This window comes from Panicum virgatum, chromosome 1N (genome assembly GCF_016808335.1).
Source record: "Panicum virgatum strain AP13 chromosome 1N, P.virgatum_v5, whole genome shotgun sequence".
Classification (NCBI taxonomy): domain Eukaryota; kingdom Viridiplantae; phylum Streptophyta; class Magnoliopsida; order Poales; family Poaceae; genus Panicum; species Panicum virgatum.
Window position 1 is genome coordinate 17,804,330 of NC_053145.1, and position 21,016 is coordinate 17,825,345.

The window sequence follows — 21,016 nt, forward strand, 5'->3', positions numbered from 1 at the left end:
TTATATTGCAAAACTTGTTGTCAAAAAAAAGTTGTAAAATTCGTCTCCCCTCTCTTCACTTGGCTGCCATAAACAGTGAGTTCACGACAGCTTGGTCGGAGGGGCGGGGTATTTAGGCCTTGTTTGTTTTTCCCACGCTATTCCATTCTACAAAAAGAATCTTGCATGTATGATGTATTAAATGAAGTCTATTTGCAAAACCTTTTCAGAGATGGGTGTAATTTTTCGCGACGAACCTAACGACGGTAATTAATCGATGATTTGCTACAGTGATGCTATAGTAACCATCCTCTAATCGTGCGTTCAAAGGCCTTATTAGATTCTTTAGGGTCACTAGCGCGGGAGTTCTGAAATTGGTTTTGTAAACTGGCTTTGTCTGACACCGTAATTAGCGGTCAAACTGTCACTATTCACTAGCACGCTGCAAACCAAACGGGACCTACGCGGGCTAAAGGAACTGGTTGATGCCCCTGATCCGGTGCTAATTCTAATTCATTAGCACCGGGCTAAGGCACCAAACAATGCTTTAGACCCATGTTACTGCCACCACCGGATCGTAACTTGACCCGATGCCAATGCCAGCACAATTAGCACTGGGTCGTGCCACAACCCGATGCATATGCCATCAAGAGCAATTGTTATTGGGTCAAGGCACAAACCAGTGCCTATGTTGCAGTATTGGCACTGGGTCATGCCACAACCTAATGCCTTTTCTGTGCTCGGTCTAGGCCAAAGATACCACCATACCAGCAGGTGTTGCAGCCGGTACTGATATCAGCTGCGACAAGGGCTAGTACTTCTGGTCTGGATGTTTGGCCTGTTTTCTAGTTGTGGAGATTTGGTCTGGACCTTTAGCCTGTTTTCTAGTCGTGGAGATTTTGTGGAGTTCTTTTACGACAGCGCAAAATGCACCAATAATTTCTTTTCCTCTCAATCTCCCACAATCTTATGAAACTGGAATACTGGATAGTCAAAAGCTACGGCTACGGCCGATGGGACGGCAAAAAAAGAATACGAAGTAAATCCAGATGGCAACCATTTCATTAGATTACCTCGCGAGATAAGGATAAGCAGTACGCTGTCACGGAGCGACAAAGCGTGACGGATCACCGTTCGCCAATGGCGAGACCGCACGCCGTGGTGCTCCCGTACCCGGGCGCCGGCAACATCAACCCGGCGCTGCAGCTCGCCAAGCTGCTCCACCGCCACGGCGTGTACATCACCTTCGTCAACACCGAGCACAACCACCGCCTGGTGCGGGAGACCGAGGGCACGGGCGCCGTGCGCGGCCGCGACGGGTTCCGGTTCGAGGCCATCCCGGACGGCCTCTCCGACGCCGACCGCGGCAAGCAGGACTACGGGCAGAGCCTGCTGGCGTCCACGACCACGCGGTGCGCCGCGCCACTGAGAAACCTCATCGCGCGGCTCAACGGCACGCCCGGGGTGCCGCCGGTGACGTGCGTGATGCCCACGGGGCTGATGACCTTCGCGCTGGCCGTTGCGCGGGACCTCGGCATCCCGACCATGGTGTTCTGGTGCGCCGGTGGGGCCTCGCTGATGGCGTACATGAGGACGCGGGAGCTCAGGGAGAGAGGCTACGTGCCACTCAAAGGTAACCACTTCCCCCAAACCTTTGCTTCTGCACAGTTCTGCTCACCACGCAAAAGCACTCTCGATTGATTCCGGCTGTTGTCCGGCATACTGCAGATGAGAGCTTCCTGACGAACGGCTACCTGGACAAGACGATCATCGACTGGATCCCCGGCGTGCCGCTGATCAGCCTCGGCGACATCTCGAGCTTCGTCCGCACCACCGACCCGGATGACTTTGGCCTCGGATTCTGCGAGTCCGAGGTCGGCAACTGCACCAAGGCCGGCGCCCTCATCCTCAACACCTTCGAGGAGCTCGACGCCGACGTCCTCGCCGCGCTCCGCTCCGAGTACGCCCGCGTCTACACCGTCGGACCCCTGGGCTCCCTCCTCCAGCACAGCGCCGCCGCCGCCGCTGACAGCAACTTCACCGACTCGACCGGCCTGAGCCTGTGGAAGCAGGACGCCGAGTGCCTCGCGTGGCTGGACACGCAGGAGCCGCGCTCCGTCGTGTACGTCAACTTCGGCAGCCACACGGTGATGACGCCGAAGCAGCTGGCCGAGTTCGCGTGGGGCCTCGCGGCGAGCGGCCGCCCGTTCCTCTGGTCCATCAGGGACGACGCCGTCCGCGGCGGCGGCCTGCCCCCGGCGTTCGTGGCCGAGACGGCGGGGCGCTGCCGCGTGACGGCGTGGTGCCCGCAGGAGCAGGTCCTGCTCCACCCAGCCGTGGGCTGCTTCCTGACGCACAACGGGTGGAACTCGACGTGCGAGAGCCTCGCCGCCGGCGTGCCGATGGTGTGCTGGCCGGGGTTCGCGGACCAGTACATCAACTGCAAGTACGCCTGCGAGGTGTGGGGCGTCGGCGTCCGGCTTGACGCAGAGGTCAGGAGGGAGCAGGTCGCGGCGCGCGTCAGGGAGGCCATGGAGAGCGGGGAGATAAAGGCCAGCGCGGCGAGGTGGAAGGCGGAGGCGTTGGCGGCCAGCTGCCCCGGCGGGTCGTCGTATGAGAACCTTCTGAGCTTGGTCACAGCGTTGGGCGGCTCACCCAACCCCAAAACCCCAAAGCCTGAAAAGTGACCCCAGATGTCACAAATTCACAATGTTTCTTTGCACTCTACACCCTGAACTATAGTAATACTTTTTTTTGTAGAATTGAACTATAGTAATCCGTGTGACCATGATATCAATAATTTTTTTTGATGGGCATGATGTCGATAACTAAATTAATTAAGCATGGGTGATGCTATAATCCTGGCAAAAATTAAGTAATTTCTTACTGGATGGATGTTCATCTGACAGCGTCCACTGTTGTTTCTTCTTCCCTCTATTCATGTGGAATGTTCGCCTTCATTTTGCCGATTTGGGAGGGTTTATTGCGGCTTCACTTATTTTGCACAAAACGAAGCATTGTAGGTGTTGCCGCAAAAAGTCGACCTCGCGTGCAACACACTGGAGTGGAAGATCTGCTTAAATAGCTTCTAGAGGATCGAGGCATGCAAGTTAGTTTAATCCTGAAGATAGATAAACTAGAGATCAAAGAGCCAATCGGCCAAAGGGCCGATGTAGACCCTTATAGTAATACGAACCAATCAGCCGATATTAATACAAAATATTAATTCAAACAATTATCGGCTAGAAACTAAATCCAAATAATTAAGTAATCAATGAAACTCCTACTGCAATGGGCTAAAATCAACTTGTACCTAATATTTGTAAGCCGATGCAATGCTTGAACGATATCCAGATAACTCATCGGCTAATCGTCTGATGAAACATTAGCATGAACCTATCTGCTTAATAAGATTTTGATTGTATTAATCACAATCTAGGAGATCAGACCTATCCGGGACAGTACGAGATTGTGTTTAATAATCAAATCTCAATGAGCTGATAAATCTGTCTAATGTGATGGGTATAACAAATCTATTTAAAACAGCATTGAGATTGTCGAGATGTATCGATTAAGATAGAAGATTGGACCTAACCAATATAGTCCTAACTAAACCGACGCATCGTCTCTAAACACATTGCAATTAAAGATGGAGATGATATATCAGTTAAGCAACACTTGCATCAACCTGATTAGTATATGGGACCCTACTAAGAAAGTCCTAGCCATGCCAACAAGCGAAGATGGCGGATCTCACTTCTCGCCAGAGGTCTAACTCAATTGATTCAGCTCATGCGGGGAGATGCGAACTCGTCGGAGAAAGCCTCATGAGAGGGTGGCGATGCACCGAAAGTTGTATTAATCGAGATATAGATGATACAATAGCGGGCTTATATTTATACCCTGGGCTGACATAAAACTTGCCTAACAAAAAATATCTAAACCAAACTTTCCTACAAGAAATATCTGAACAAAAGAAAGATAAAGATGTCCAATCTAACACCTTTTTTTTTTCGTGTATCCAAAAACGGCGGCCTCTGGAGCCAAATTTCCACCGCTACGGTGCCCTCGCAATCCTTCCATGCGCTCTGCTGGCCCCAGGCCTTCTCCTGTGTGTCCCGACAGCATCGCGCCTCCGTGCATCGTGAAACTAGGCAGCTAGCAGGAGTCGCACGCCGCAGAGCATGCCGTCGAGTGCAAGAGCTTCATGCCCATGATGCCACGTGCTAGCCACGTTCATGACCCCCACATCCCGGCTCAGTGTACCAGCTCGCTTCCTTTGACTAAGGAAAAAGCTACGCTACAACATCGAGAGGACGAGCAGGATACGAAGGCTACTCTTCAAGAGGGAGCAGCAGGGAAGAGAGAACTAATGGAGAGGGAGAGATGGTGGTATTGTTGGCCAAATAGGCAGCCCAGCCTAATTTGACACGGCCCGATTAGCCGATTAGGCACATCACGAGCTGGCCTGGCTCAGCCTGCGGATCGGAGACGCTCTCCTCCCGTTTCGCCTCTCTCAACTGCTGGGGAACGGATGCTTTCCGGCCTTTCCATAGGTTGTTGAGACTCAAAGTCTTGTCAAATGCTCGAAGGCTTTGAATCATAAAAAAAAATTCTCGAAGGCTGTAATCGAGCAAAAAAAACAAGTAACCGAGTGGGCAAGTGGCAATGAGTCAATGATCCGCGCCAAGTAATAGAGAACACCTCCCGATCCGCGCAGACGCTCTCGTTTCCAAGATCCTCCTCGACCCTCCGGCAGTCCGGCGGCCGCACCACCGCAAAGGCAAGAGAATATGGCGAGGCCGCACGTCGTGGTGGTGCCGTACCCGGGCGCCGGCAACATCAACCCGGCGCTGCAGGTCGCCAAGCTGCTGCACCGCCACGGCGCCTACGTCACCTTCGTCAACACTGAGCACAACCACCGGCTCGTGCAGGACACGGAGGGCGCCGGCGCCGTGCGGGGCCGCGAGGGGTTCCGCTTCGAGGCCATCCCGGACGGGCTGTCCGAGGCCGACCGCGGCAAGCAGGGCTACGGCACCGAACTCGCCGCGTCCATCACCGCCTCCTGCGCGGCGCCCTTCCGGGCCCTCGTCGCGAGGCTCGACGGCGGCGGCGAGCCCGGCGTGCCGCGGGTCACGTGCGTGCTGGCCACGATGCTGATGACCTTCGCGCTCGACGTGGCGCGGGAGATGGGCGTCCCGACCGTCGCGTTCTGGACCGGCAGCGCCGCCTCGCTCATGGCCGACATGAGGCTCCGCGACCTCAGGGCGAGAGGCTACCTGCCCCTCAAAGGTAATCACCAATGCAAACCTTTGCTGATTTCACCGTGCACAGACACTGATCGATCCGCCGGGCATGCAGATGAGAGGTACTTGACCAACGGCTACCTCGAGACGACGGTCATCGACTGGATCCCCGGCATGCCGCCGATGAGCCTTGGCAGCTTCTCCAGCTTCCTCCGCACCACCGACCCGGACGACTTCTGCCTCCGGCTCATAGAGGCGGAGACCAACAGCTGCGCCAAGGCCGGCGCGCTCATCCTCAACACCTTCGACGCCCTTGAGGCCGACGTCCTCGCCGCGCTCCGCGCCGAGTACCCGCGCATCTACACCATCGGTCCCCTGGGCTCCCTGCTCCGGCGTGGCGCCGCCACCGACACCGCCGCCGAAGACTCCACTGATGATGGCGGTTCGACCGGGCTGAGCCTGTGGAAGCAGGACTCCGAGTGCCTGGCGTGGCTGGACACGCAGGAGCCGCGCTCCGTCGTGTACGCCAACTTCGGCAGCAACACGGTGCTGTCGCCGGAGCAGCTGGCCGAGTTCGCGTGGGGCCTCGCCGCAAGCGGCCACCCGTTCCTGTGGTCCATCAGGGACGACCTCGTCCGCGGCACCGGCAGCAGCCTGGCCGCGCTGCCCGCAGCGTTCGCGGCGGCGGGGCGGTGCCGCGTGTCGGCGTGGTGCCCGCAGGAGCAGGTGCTGCGGCACCCGGCCGTGGGCGGCTTCCTGACGCACAGCGGGTGGAACTCGATGTGCGAGAGCATGGCCGCCGGCGTGCCGATGGCGTGCTGGCCGGGGTTCGCGGACCAGTACACCAACTGCCGGTACGCCTGCGAGGCGTGGGGCGTCGGCGTCCGGGTGGACGCGGAGGTCAGGAGGGAGCAGGTTGCCGAGCGCGTCAGGGAGATGATGGCCAGCGAGGAGATGCGGAGGAACGCGGCGAGGCGGAAGGCGGAAGCGGCGGCGGGCACAGGCCCCGGCGGGTCGTCGTACGAGAACCTGCTGGCGATGGTGAGAGCGCTCAGCAGCCCATCCAGTTCCTCCCAAGCCTAAGGAGATTCTTGGCATATCAGACTTTTCTTTTTCGTTCTTCGGTTAGTTGAGAAGCGAAATGCCATTGACCTGAAATGGCCGTATGGGTATAATAAGATATTCATGATAGATAAAAAAGAGGTTGTGATTTATTTCGGATTGAAAACTAATTGCAATTTGCAACAATAAAAGTTTGGAAATCAATCCATGAGTCAAGAGGCGTGAAATCAATCCCAATCTCTTGTTATAGCTGAGTCTATTTTATTGCAATTAGTTCTCGACTCAAAATAAATTTCAACCTCTTACAGTTGGCCCGGAATAAATTCATATGTAACCGAATAAGCCCTAAAAAATAATGGAGTCCTTAATGGATTGGAAATCTGATGTCCATGGAAAGACATCACATACTGTTCCTCGTCACATCGGCCGAAATTTTGTATTCCCGGCATGAAGTCCAACAATGGCGACGCAAAAAGATAAAAAGGCCGCAATTGCTGATTTCCATGAGATGACAACGCGCTTTTTTCTTTTTATATTTAAAAAAATCAAAATTTTAAAAATATATGTCCGTTTTGAAAAATTTTAAAAATACCCCCGGTCGCCCCCCATAGGGCGACAGGCTCTAAGTGTAATTTTTTTCTTCAAATTTGCAACAAGATCCCTGGCAAAAAAAAAGGGTCTGTCACTCCCCCTCGGGCGACCACTGGGCCCCGCCCGCAGGCGCTGCAGGGGGCCTGTCCCCCCTGCGGGCAACTAGGGGGCCGTCCCCCCCCCCCTCGGGCGACCGGGGTACCCTCCCCTATATAAGCATCCGACCCCCATTCCCTCTCATTTGAGCCCGAAAATTCCACCAAAAATCCAGAAAAAAAGAGAGGGGTGAGGAGAAGAGAAGCGGCGAAGCCCTACCGGATTCAGCACTTGTGATCTGCAGGTTATTACATTTAGTTTATGTATTTTTCCATTGGTATTGTAGAGTAATTTAATTTAATTAGTGCTATAGTAGAACCATTTAAGTAGGAGTTTAATGATACTTTAGTTTGTAGTTACGTAGTAGTAAATTAGTTTAGAAAATTAGTACTACTCATTTATTATTACAATTGCAGTACTATTAGAGACGTGTTTATAAATTAATTATGATTTAGAATAGAATTTGGCATATGCAATATAGAATTTGAGTGTCATCATGTAGTTATGAATACTTATACGTTGTAGTTGAATTCCATACTTAGTTTTTACGGATTATTGAATAAGGTAGTGAAGTAAAGAGTATAACTCGATAAGTATTCTGTGATATACAGATATGTCGAGTAAGATACAGTTTCAAGTATTTTATGGTGACTACAATGTTTTGTATGGGCCAAATGGAGTAGATCTTTCTGCCTTTAAGTGCACATCTAGCGCCATAGATAAACCTCTGGAAAGGAGTTTTGGTTCCATATGTAAGTGGCTGCAGTGTGGGTTCCGTGTTGATCCGTTAGCACATGTGACCACCGTCCAGTCTCTTGTTAATTGGGAGGTAGAAAGTGATTTATGGGAATTGATGATGATACACAGCACTGATGACTGGCAGAAGTACATGCAAGCAGCTCTAGAGCGTGGGTGGCCTCTCGCCATTCTTGTCCAAATCCGGGAGAAGACACAAAATGAAATCCAACATGGTGCAGATCAAGCAACTCCGAGTATTCGAAGAGAGACCAATTATGTTGAGCAAGGTGAGTCAGAAGAGACAGAGAGCACTTGTGATCTGCAGGTTATTACATTAGTTTATGTATTTTTCCATTGGTATTGTAGAGTAATTTAATTTAATTAGTGCTATAGTAGAACCATTTAAGTAGGAGTTTAATGATACTTTAGTTTGTAGTTTACGTAGTAGTAAATTAGTTTAGAAAATTAGTACTACTCATTTATTATTACAATTGCAGTACTATTAGAGACGTGTTTATAAATTAATTATGATTTAGAATAGAATTTGGCATATGCAATAGATTTGAGTGTCATCATGTAGTTATGAATACTTATACGTTGTAGTTGAATTCCATACTTAGTTTTTACGGATTATGAATAAGGTAGTGAAGTAAGAGTATAACTCGATAAGTATTCTGTGATATACAGATATGTCGAGTAAGATACAGTTTCAAGTATTTTATGGTGACTACAATGTTTTGTATGGGCCAAATGGAGTAGATCTTTCTGCCTTTAAGTGCACATCTAGCGCCATAGATAAACCTCTGGAAAGGAGTTTTGGTTCCATATGTAAGTGGCTGCAGTGGGTTCCGTGTTGATCCTTAGCACATGTGACCACCGTCCAGTCTCTTGTTAATTGGGAGGTAGAAAGTGATTTATGGGAATTGATGATGATACACAGCACTGATGACTGGCAGAAGTACATGCAAGCAGCTCTAGAGCGTGGGTGGCCTCTCGCCATTCTTGTCCAAATCCGGGAGAAGACACAAAATGAAATCCAACATGGTGCAGATCAAGCAACTCCGAGTATTCGAAGAGAGACCAATTATGTTGAGCAAGGTGTCAGAAGAGACAGGAACCAAAACATGGGACCACAGGGCTTGCTGATAAGGGAGAGAGGATACATAGCATTGTGGACGAGATGGAGGCAGAAGACCAAACTGCAATAGAGATGGAAGAATATGAGGGCTCATCTGATGACGAGCAGTACTCATTGCCAAAAGAGTGGAAGGAGCATGGTTTTGACAGTCATGTCGCAGAAGACGTACGAAATCAGGAGTGGGAGTACAGAGGGAATGAGGTAGTGCAAGGTGCAACACACTAGTGTCAAAATACAATAGAAAACAGGTCCATCCTCCTGTTAGATGCATAGCATCCAGAGCATGGTAACAACATTGCATGTGGAAGTGCAAGCAACAATATTGTGGCCCTGTTTAGTTTGCAAAAAAGTTTGCACAGTATCCATCACATCGAATCTTCGGATACATGCATGAAGCATTAAATGCAGTTGAAAAAAATAACTAATTACACAGTCTAACTGATTAGCACGAGATGAATCTTTTAAACTTAATTAGTCTATGATTGGATATTATTTGTCAAGTAACAACGAAATGTGCTACAGTGCCAAAACCCAAATTTTTTCACCAACTAAACACACCTTCAGGAATTTCAGGTCATATTCCATAAAAACAGTATGGCAAATAAATGTAACAGACTTCATATGGTATTAAAGAAACAAATCAATTAATGACAAGGTGGGTCATGACATTACACAGAGATAGCATCATGCCAGTTGCCAGGTCTGCACGTAGCAGTTTTCAGATGCACATATTAGTTCAGAGCCTGATTAGGGCCAATTAATCCATGGGGTGTAGTCGTGTAGAGCAAAGAAACAAACACCGTGTGTGAGGACACCAAACATATCGCTTTAGATCTTTCTTTTCTTTTGTTTGCTGCTAATATGTAACAAAGACAACAGAACATAGGAGGGCCAAAAAAGATTGAAGAAAAAAAGTGTGAACATACCTGTGGTCTGGAAGCATAACTGACAATCTCTTCTTATCAGCTCTATTCAGCAATTGGAACACCTAACAATCTCCAGCTCATAACAACATGTGTATAACCAATATTGCCTGATCCATTGAGATTCCTAGAATGATGTTCTGCTTCACATGTATTTCTATCCACTGCAACAAACCATAACTGTAACATTCATGAACTATCTCAAGAATATGCTCTTGCAATATCAAACATTTACCAATATTAGATATAAAAAGGCACCACAATTGTATTTTAAAAGAATGCCACTGATAATTTTGAAAAAAAATGAAAAAATTTCAGAGTTCTGTAAGAGCATACCAGTAAAGTGAGGGGTAACAGTACCAAGTGTCAATTTTGAGAAATTAGAGGGAAGCCAAAACCAATGACCTGTACTGCTCAAAAGCAGGCTCCCCAAATGTTTTAATGAGCTCTGATGCTGCCAGGCATCCAGGCCGCGCGCGCCTCTCCCAGCCATGCTCTGCCACTTGTCTGCATGGGGCAGTGGCGGACCTAGAATTAAAATTTAGGGTATGCCATGTCAAAATTTGAACATACAATTCAGTATTTAGTATAATCTAAAAATATTCCATACACAACAAAAAAAAATTCACGAGCAATTCGGTATGTAAACAATTAGATTCAACATTTGCATGGATTATAATATAAACATAAGCACGTTAAAGCTCCATTTGGAAGCCACATTGGATTTTGGAATCTTAGATTTTTTATAGATTCTCAAAATCTGGATTATGACTAAAATCTAAATAGTGTTGTTTGGATTCTAGGATTCTAGAATCAGATTTTATGGATTTTGGTTTATGAATCCCTTCTATGCCCTTTTAGTATTTTTTTTCTCTTTGCCACCAAAATGCAGCATTGCTTCCCACCAATACACATGAATAGGATCATGCAAGTATCAAGAAGCAAATAAGAAGCAAATACCAAGTTACAATACAGAATTAATCCCCTCGCGTGTCAGCGTGGGTAAATAAGAAGCAAATATCAAGTCACAATACAGAATTAATCCCCTTGCATGTTAGCGTTTGTTCATGTTCTGAATATGCAGTCCACAAGATCAAACTTCTTAATACAGTGATTCGTGCTGGCTTAGCCAGCTAGCGAGAGCGATCCTTCTGTGGCTCTGTATCCAGGATCACATCGTTGCGTCTAGAAGGTGCGCCGAAAAAAAGAAGAGGCATCGGCGGGGAATACCGCCCGTGACAGGGAGGGGTGCCAAGGATGCCCGTGCGGTCACCGTATGACCAGGGCAGGCCGCACCTGGCCTAGCGCGTGGAGGGGCAGCGACGCCCACTGCTGGCGGGGCCGAGGACGGGTGCTGCCCGGCCGAGAGCGGGGCGTGGACGTCGCCGCGCGGCCGAGCGGCTGGGACTGGGCGGGAACGCCGACGCTCTGCTGGTCTCCCGTGTAGATGCATAGCTAGCTGGCCGGCGCCCTTCCGGTTGCCCGAGCGAGATAGCCTAGGCGAGATGCAAGAGCTGAGGAGAGGGAGTTGGGGGTGGAGGTGGCGTACACATGAGGAGCTGAGGCGGCGACGACATGCTTCGTGTCAGGTAGGCCGAGGCCGAGAGGTAGACGTGCAGGGTGCTTCTAGGGTGGTCGGATCAGAGCATCTCCAACAGATTACTCATACCTCATACCTTAAATATTCTCTTTCTTCATTACCAATAGCTACTTTTGTTTTTTAGGTAATGGTTGCTGCAGCAGATTACCAAAATCCAATCACCAATAATAGGGTAGAGGGAAAATCCCCTTCATTTAGGTGAGAGAGAGGTGTGTTTTGGTGATTACCAAAAACCTATAGGTAATGGGGATTGGAATGGTAATCTGTTGGAGCACCTCCATCACAAAAACATTAATTTTTTGGTATGGAGGAGAGGGATGAGTAATCTGTTGGAGATGCTCTTAGGGTATGCTATGGCATACCCGGACCACCCTGTAGGTCCGCCCATGGCATCGGGAGAGCTTTGTGAGGCTGCAAAACGTAGACCGAGAAGGATACCGGAGGGTGATTTAATTTCCCCAATGTTGCTGCAAGCACTCCGAGCCTCTGCTGTACTAGCTACCTAGCTTGGAAATTTTCAACGAGTGACTAGCCCTTAAGTTTACGGAGTATCTAAATATGCAAACATGTCTGACCACCTCTGTTCTCAAGGCGGTAAGGCGGACGCCTAGCAAGTGGGGCGGCTCACATTAGTCAATTTTGGTGGTCAGCAAATGCCCATGGAACCACCAATAATGGAGTGGCTCACATTAGTCAATTTTCATAAACTTGGGTGCGATTTTCGAATTTTTTTCACCTATAACCGCGTATAAGTGGAACCAACACGTACCATGTAGAAAGATACAGAACTGAACATTGACCTGTGCCAGAAGGCTACCCATACTTCTATGTCTGCTATATAATTCAATTAAATGCAATTTTTAATGTCCTAGGTGCAGGTGAGTATGATACCTCATGTATATCTGAATCTGTTTGAATTTAATTCAGCCTCATTAGCATACAACTTAATCAATTCAGTCTATTATCGCAGCACAGAAAATATCGTTCTGTCCGCTGAAGCAATTCAATCAAGCACTACTCTCGTCCACTCTCATTGTTTGGCGAACGCATAAACTATAACACTAACAGCTGTACGCACCAGTAAGCTGACAGGAAAACCTAACAAAATTCAAATCTGATCACCCAGTTTCTTATCACTTCAACCTGTCACGTTACATTTCATACGGCTCAATGCCACAACTTTCAGAGCTAAAAAGCTGATAATGGACCAGCCTCCCTTCCAGGACACGTACAAAGCAGATAAATTCGGAAGAAAAGGACTTCTAAAATTAAAGATAAGCCAAAGCATTGTGACCCTACAGTTATGCGCATAGCCAAATGATTGGTTAATGATGTTTCATGTGAAATTAGATCACCCTTCTGAAAGTCTTGCAGTTAGCTTCCAACCAATTAAGATAAAATATACCAAAAGGTAAAAGAAAATCTTACATTCTTTCAGGGTTAGAAAAAATATTGATGTTACTTTAACCATACTGACCACTTACCAAAACTTTATTCTTAAGACTTACTAATAATGTGTGTTTTCATCTTTCGGTTGTTCTTCCATTCAATATGCTGCATACTTGAAGCCTTAAAAATGTGATGCATTTAGGAATTTGCAACCAAGTTGACAGCAGCAAATGTAGCAGAACATTAGGTGGAAGTGCAGATGCAACCTATCCTTACTTGACATCCCTCCCCACCATAGTTTGCTACTCTTTTCTATTAAAAATAGACCTGCATTCAGAACTTATTGATAATTTGTCCAAATCGATTTCGCATATATTCTGGTGTTAAACTTTACTAGATACATACTTTGTACTCTATCTTATATAACAAACAAACAGAACTGTCTCATGCCAAATATTAGTAAGAATACAAAATGCATGTAGAAGTGCATTCCATTATATAGATCAGCATTACTAGGAAACTCATTTTTTCCGATTTAAAGTGGATTGTGGAGCAACTCATTGGTTTTATCAACAAATAACACCCCGAGTACACCATTTCAACACCAAATCTATGATTCTCATCAATGGAGCATATCAAAATGAAAGGCACAGCCACAAACAATAAAAAATACATCACAGCAAGCACGTACGATTACATGGGGTAGCACCTCAATGTCATATGGTAGACCACAGTGTCACAACAATTACTTAGTTTGGTTGGAATAAGAAAAACAAGGTTCAGCAAACAAAGAAAATGGTTAATGAAAGGTGAAATTGAAGATTCCCACAGGCATAAGGCAGCAAATATGCAAACATCACAAGAAAGTACAATCCTAATGACCATTTATGGATCATTATGGGATATTTCAACTCTAACAAATGAGAGCACATTGTCACAGGGTCTATGCAGTCAAAATGAAAAAGAAAAGCATCTACATAAGCATTGTTTGCAGTTCTTCCCTAGGTAGTGCCTGTATGGAAGTAAGGCTGAGAGTAGTACCAGCCTACCAGGTCAAGCCAGCATCTCATTTTGCATCCCAGTCCTTCAGCTTCTTACTCCCCTTTGGTTTAGCAATAGGTGCATTCATGCCTGCCATTTTCGCATTATATTTTGCTCGGAGAGGCCCATTTGTAGCCCATCTTAAAGTTCATTAAGAAATTAGTCGAGAATCAGCACATGTGCTTTCCTTGTTAAAAAGATCAAGATAGACCCCAGAAAACATATAGAACAATTCAACTGATATGTGTGTACTGAGATTTAAGGTTTTGACAAACTATAATATATAAGGAGTGTGGTGAATTCTCTGTGTCAAAATCTACAACAAATATGTCAGCTCAAAAAATAAGAGCAGGACATCCACTGGGCTTCCTTATTAAAAGAATAAAAAATATAATATTTTCCTTCAGGACATAATTATTTACTTGAAAATTAGCAACCTCTACTGAAAGCACATGGAAGAAAATAAAATAACTCTACTGAAAAATATCAATAATGATGCAACAGACGAGTACTTACGGTGCATTCCAATCTGTAGTATCCTCATTAACAAGATGTGTCCACTTTGTTCTGCCACTGCGCCCAAAGTGTTTAACTTGCATGACCTTGGGCAGGATGCTCTTATCCATCTTATCTTCCCCAGTAGGTTCAGAGAAATCACGGGTGTAGATATCCTCTTTACCAGCTGACTGGATAACATCATCAGCACTTTCCTGGAAGAAGGCACCTTTGTGGTAATACTTTTGCATAAACTTCCACTTTTGTTTGGTCTGCCGAATCGGCTTTGGATTCTTCCGCTCCCATTCTCTACGCTCCTCCTCGGTCATATTCCTGACCTTCTCAATCTCCTCTTTCTCCTTCAACCTTGCATCTCTTTCCTCCCTATCCCTCTTAATTCTTGCTATTTCTCTATTTTTCCATGATTCATACTCCTCTGCTTCATTCAACTCATCATCTGTGTCAACATCCTCAATGTTGGCCTCTTCATTCAATGCCTTCTCAATGTGCTCCTCCTTTTTAATCTCTTCAACCACAATCTGCCTAGTCTCAATCTTCCTAGCCTCCAGCCTCTTCTTGACCAGCTCCTCAAGCTGCCGCTCCTCCTCCTCCAGCCGTTCACGCTCTGCAATGGTGTCTCTCTGTGACTTTGGTATGAAGACGGGTTTTACCATGGCCATGCCCATCTGCTCATACTCAGATTCCTCTGACTCCTCATCCTCCACTGGTTCCCCATCTTCCTGAGGAAGTAGCTCCTCCTGCTCCCTTAGGAGCTGCCTCTCCTGTATCCTCCTCCTCTCCTCCTGGGCCTCCTCGTCCTCTTCATCAATATCAGCATCCTGCCTCTCATTCTGCTCCTCAACACTTGACACAATCTCAGCCTGCCGTATGTGGCGATGATCTGCCCTCAGCTCCTCCTTGTTCTCGCGGGTTTGTGCGAGACGCCGGAGACGGCGGTCGTCCTTTGCAGGGCTGTCACCATCCTCATCCTTTGGGAATGCCTTATCAAGGGAGACTCGCCGTCCGGAGGTCTATGTCCTCTTCGGCATCATCAGCCCACTCAGGCGCCTTTCCTGGCCAGTACCGCTTGACCTTGGTCTAGCCAATCTTGCCACGGAGCTTGTCGCGCACCGTGATGGCAGCATCACTTACACCGGCGGCCACGGACATGATTACAGTTGGTCACCAATTCCCCACACCTGGGTGCCCAAACAGCCTGCAATGCACACAAATCATGAAACAACATCAGTACCATGTGGGTATGCCAGTGAAGAATTGGTTCAGCTCCGCGCAGGAGACAGCGAGCTTGACACCGGTTTTCTATTTTTTTAAAAAAATAAATTGCGCTCGTAATTTGGGTACCAAATCATATTAATCTTGCGGGCTGAAGAATAAGAAACTTAATCAAATCACGTATGGATAAATTGCAATATTAGAATAGCAGGGGAGGGTACCACGCAGGGGCGGACCCAGCATAGGACATGCCTTAGTAGGTAGCTCAACATATTGTAACTGGATTCACATCCGAATACAGAGAGTTTTGTTAGGGTTTGGGGGTGCTCCGTCTCGCACAGCACAAGGAAAGAGAAGGGGCGGGCGCCGCATACCAGGAGGATGCGCTCGTCGCGGCAAAGGGCTGGGCCGCCGGTCGCCCAGTCGTCGCCGCCAGGTAAGGATGATCTCGAGCAAGCGAGGAGATCAGGAGAGAGTTTTTTTTTCGAGAGAGAAGGGAAAAGTTTTAGAAGAGAAATAGAGGGAGGAACATGAGCCGAGCTCGAGCCTGACAATGAGACTCATCGGTATCGGTTCGGTTACCAATTTACAATTTACAGGACTAGAAATATAGTACAATAAAACTATATACTAATATTAGGTTAAAAGATACATTTAATTTGATAAATAAATAAGACAAAAAGCATAACTGGATATTTAGTTTTATTCCCTCTATTTTCTGATAGTTATATTTTCAGAACTGAATTGTTCTTGTTTAAATTGATATCTTGTAAATAGTATGGATGACCGTTTGAATTCCGTGCACAGCAACTCTCTGAAAAAAAAGTTACTAGTGTAAGTATAAAATTACATTGAAAATGAGGAATCATGATTAATGAGATGATAAGCAAAGTTCTTCTTCTTGATTATACCAAGTTGAAATATGACTATCAAAATAGAAAAAAATAGATGGAGTATTATTTTGTACCTATTTTAGTTTGTGCGACACAGTATCTCGCTAGCTAACGCATGTCTCTAGGTGCATTTGCCACGCAAACCGAAATACACGAGTTTCATTGAATACCTCAGTCTCGCATTGTTAGAGCTCGTGAACTCCAGGTTAGGTCCAAACTTGGCTTGATTCTAAGCATAGCTTAGCTTAATTGAATTTTAGCAAGTCAAATATAAATTGCTCCTAAATCTTTAGCTTTTCTGAAAACCCTACTTAAGAATAAGATTGAACACTGAATGCTCAGCAGGTATAAATCAGCTAGTTGTGATGTTGTCTTTCCTTTTATTTTATATTGTTCGACTTGTAATTAATTATGTGCTAATTTGGAGATAGAAGTTTGAATTATCTCTAGAAGATAATCAAATTCTTCATCTATTTTAGGATATGAGCTAAAATAGAACATATGGAATTAAATATATTTTTTATGCAATTTTTTGAATCTTATTGAATGTACATGTAGTTCAACAATGAATTAGTTTTGATAAGCACGTAGAAATTCATTTAAATTATAGAAATACCAAATATGTTCAAAAAATCATGGAACTCCTACATTACAACTTATATATATATGTATGTTACATGTAACAAATGTATCGGTGTATTTGAGTAATTTACTTTGCAAGTTACTTCACAATGGTACCTTCTTTTCTCATTTGAGAAATAGAAAAATAACATTATTGCACAACAACTGTCCATGTAAATCAACAAAACCTAATACGAGGGTAAAGGTAAACCTATGTCCAAATTTCAAGTGCATATGAGTAAGAAAAGACTTTTTGTATACTTCAAAGTTTGACTTAAGTTGTATAAAATAATGTAAGAGATCTATCTATTTTATGAACAATGTACATTTCAATTTTCAAAAAAATCCTATGAAACTTATATGTAATGTTTATACATCTATAAAATGATTAAATGACAATTTACATAATTTTCACAGAAGTTTTAGATATTATTAGAGCAGCTCCAGTGCTGCGGCGATTTATGCAGATCGAAGAAGTCGAACCATGCAGCTCCAGTGTACCAATCGAATTGTGGGACCCGTGTGGTGATTAAAGAAATAAAAAGAAGCAGCATTCCCTCCGCTCCGAGCTGAATAGGAACATCCATTTGCCTTCCACGGATTTTTCTATTGCCCATGGTTCGACTTGTGTGCAGAGGTAGATTGTAAAAAGATTCTCATACGGTTCGACTGCTGCAGTGTATGAATCGAGTGCTACTTCGCTCTCTGTTCGATTTGGATGAACGCTGGAGCTGCCCTTATCATTATGTTGTAACAAGGTTGCAAGTAGAAGTTTGAATTATCCGTAGTAGACATTTGAATTTTCATTTATTTTCAGGATACGAGCTATAGTATAACATATATACATGTAGTTCAAATTATAATTAGTTTTAATAAACTTAATAAAATTCATTTAAATTATTAATAATAGTAAATGAGTTACAAAATTTTTGAACTTCTACTGTACCACATATATGCAGTATTATATATATAAAAAAATTTGTTGGTGCCATTGTAGGGTCGAGATGGCGGACTAGAGGGGGGTGAATAGTCCTTTCTTAAACTAATTGCGCCGGCTAACCGAAACTTATGCGGAATTGAAATTATTCGCTTAGCCAAGACTTCACCCCTCTAACTATGACTCTAAAGCACCTCCAAAAAGATCCTACACAAAGCAAATGGAGTGCCAAGCTAGTAAGAGCTCTCCTAACAATTCTAATGCCAAGTCACACAAGCCTAAGCACTAGTACTTCACAAACCGGGGGAGCTCCTACACAATTCTAATGAGCAAAAGCACAAAACTAAACCTAAGCTCACTAGATGCTCAAGGACAAGGATACACAATCCAAATCCAAGAGCTCAACTTGCTTAGCTACACAATCTAAGCACGAGCAACTAATTAAGCTACACAGGCTAACTAGTTACACTAGGATATCTACTTCTAGCTACACAAGCAAGAAGATGATTAGCAAGCTACACAAGCTAACTAATCACTAGAGAGCAACTACACAAGCACAAGATATAGATGAATGTAAATACAAGGCTTATGATTTGGAGAATGCAAACCACCGAGAAGAGTAGACAAAATTGACACGGTGATTTTTATCCCGAGGTTCACTTGGTTGCCACCAAGCTAATCCCCGTTGAGACAAGCTCCAAGGTTGCCGCCGATCCTCTTGCTAGTGGTGACTCTCAAGTCACACTCTCCCACGTGGAGTGCTCACACCGAGCTCTAGCACATAATCCGGCTGGACCACTTGTTGCTCTTCACGTCTCGCTCAACTAGAGTTGCTCTTCGCGGCTCCCGCGGGGTGAGCACAATACCCCTCACAATCTCTTCTCCGGAGCACCGCACAATCTTCTTGCGGGTTTCAACGGAGCCTCTTGCCACCAAGCCATCTAGGAGGTGGCAACCTCCAAGAATAACAAGCACACTGGCTTGCAACACGATCACCTAGTGCCACTCGATGCAATCTCTCAAAGCAATCGCACTAGAATCGCTCTCTCACTCGATCGGATGATTACTATCAAGTTAGAGTGAGTAGAGGGCTCTCAAGCACTCTCACACATGGACACCAAGTCCCCAAGGTGCTCAGCCACCTCAAAAGGCCGGCCACACCCTCTATTTATAGAGGGAGGCCCCAAACTAGCCGTTACACTCAAATCCCGTGAAAACAGAGTTTTCGCGGACTGTCCGCCTCACAGAGATCGGACCGTCCGCCATTCAAAACCAACGGCTAGAACTGCAATGATTATGTGTCAGAGTCGACCGTTAGAGCCCCGGGCGGACTGTCCGCACCCCTTGGGCGGACCGTCCGCGGTTCAAAACTTCGAACCAACCGATTTGCAAACATCTCTGACTAAATCTAGAAGTGACCGACGGACTGTCCGCTCCCCAGGGGAGGACCGTCCGCCGTTCAAAATGTCAGCACACACAGAAACCGCAGTGTTTCTGTCCCAGAAATTTCAGTAGGAGGCGGACTGTCCGCCCCCAAGGGCCGGACCGTCCGTGGTTTAATTTGGACACCCAAGACAGAACTACCAAGTTTATGCGCCCATTTTAGCTTCAAAAGGCGGACCGTCCGCCCCCATGGACCGGACGGTCCGCAGTTTATTTTGGACCACCAACAGAACCAAAAACAGTTCTGCTCGAGCTCAACCGAGATAATGGCGGACCATCCGCCCCCCAGGAGCGGACCGTCCGCAGGTCTATTTCAAGCAGAAATGTACCTCGGTAAAACGACCATAACTCTTAACTCCAATGTCCAAACTTGGTGATCTTGGACTCTATGGAAAGCTTATTCAGAGGGCTACACAACCCAACTGAACCTTTGATCCAAAACACAATGGATCAAAGCAGTATTTCACTCCAAGAGCCAACCTAATCTCTGAAGAACACCGAAAAGTCTTTCTTGCTTCCCCAAGTTGATAAACATCAACTCCAACTCTTTCACCTTTGCAAATGTGCCAACAACACCACGTGAACAACACCATGTGCATGTGTGTTAGCATTTCACAAACATTTTCAAAGGATTTTCACTTGATCTCACCACGCCACTCGATCCTAGCAACATCGCAATGTTAGACCGCTCAAGTGGCACTAGATGACCGATATGCAAACAAGTTTGCCCCTCTTGATAGTACGGCCATCTATCCTAAATCCGGTCATGCACTTCTCTACACAACCTTTGACCGGTGAAATGAAATGCCCTACAAGTCATACCTTTGCCTTGCGCATTCCATTTCATCTTCCCAAATGTTGATGCCATACAAGCACCAAACTCCATCAAGCCTTTTGATCATCATCATGAGTCAACACTTGGCTTGATCTTTCTTAAATAATATGATCCACTCCATATTATCACATGACCTCTTTGGTTCATCGATCTTGACCTTGCTCACTCTTCACCGTTGCCTCGGTCCATCGGCGCCAAATCTTGCCCAAGCTTCACCGCCTCGCGGTCCCTCGCTTCAAAGCCTTGACTTGCCCTTCTCCATTGCAACCGGTCTATCAAGCCAAGACTTGTCTTGATCTTCTCCACTTTGGTCACATAACTCCATGTCATGTCTCATATGCAATGAGCTCCTCAATCACACTATATGAGCATAGCATCAACTCTTAGCCATTTCTGCTCCATGGCACATGTTGCTCATACTAGTGTCTTTGTGTGGACTAATGTCCTGTGTATCTCAACATAAACACTTATTAGTCCACCTAAGTTGTCACTCAATTACCAAAACCAAAGAAGGGCCTTTCAATCTCCCCCTTTTTGGTAATTGATGACAACTCTACAAAGATATGGAAATTAAGCATATTCCAAGCTAGCACTTCACACATGTGTAAATAGCTAACTTGGTTTGGATTTTATATTTCTTATCCACCATTAAGACCACTTGTAAAAGATTGGATAAGCACCATAAAAATCCGACTTGGTAGTGATAACTCCCCCTACATGTGTGCTCAAGAGATTTGGTTTTAAACTCACACACAT

At 46.0% G+C, this 21,016-nt stretch overlaps 2 protein-coding genes and 1 pseudogene across 2 annotated transcripts; 2 read left to right on the forward strand and 1 right to left on the reverse strand.

Annotated features, from left to right (window-relative positions):
• Window positions 1-1,012: 1,012 nt before the first annotated feature.
• LOC120655396 (7-deoxyloganetin glucosyltransferase-like) lies at window positions 1,013-2,865 on the forward strand. The gene is made up of 2 exons (XM_039933183.1): window positions 1,013-1,612; window positions 1,708-2,865. The coding sequence occupies exons 1-2, from the start codon at window positions 1,120-1,122 to the stop codon at window positions 2,664-2,666; spliced, it is 1,452 nt and encodes a 483-aa protein (XP_039789117.1). The 5' UTR covers window positions 1,013-1,119; the 3' UTR covers window positions 2,667-2,865.
• A 1,864-nt stretch (window positions 2,866-4,729) lies between these two features.
• On the forward strand, window positions 4,730-6,409 carry LOC120655397 (7-deoxyloganetin glucosyltransferase-like). Its single transcript, XM_039933184.1, has one exon. The coding sequence runs from the start codon at window positions 4,773-4,775 to the stop codon at window positions 6,306-6,308; it is 1,536 nt and encodes a 511-aa protein (XP_039789118.1). The 5' UTR covers window positions 4,730-4,772; the 3' UTR covers window positions 6,309-6,409.
• A 7,131-nt stretch (window positions 6,410-13,540) lies between these two features.
• On the reverse strand, window positions 13,541-15,506 carry LOC120655398 (annotated as a pseudogene).
• Between the last annotated feature and the right edge of the window lie 5,510 nt (window positions 15,507-21,016).

Bases quoted from the DNA above. Each gene is read 5' to 3' on its own strand.
- LOC120655396 (XM_039933183.1), top strand. From the start codon at position 1,120: ATGGCGAGACCGCACGCCGTGGTGCTCCCGTACCCGGGCGCCGGCAAC. The intron at 1,613-1,707 runs GTAACCACTTCC...GGCATACTGCAG, and splicing joins AGGCTACGTGCCACTCAAAG to ATGAGAGCTTCCTGACGAAC.
- LOC120655397 (XM_039933184.1), top strand. From the start codon at position 4,773: ATGGCGAGGCCGCACGTCGTGGTGGTGCCGTACCCGGGCGCCGGCAAC.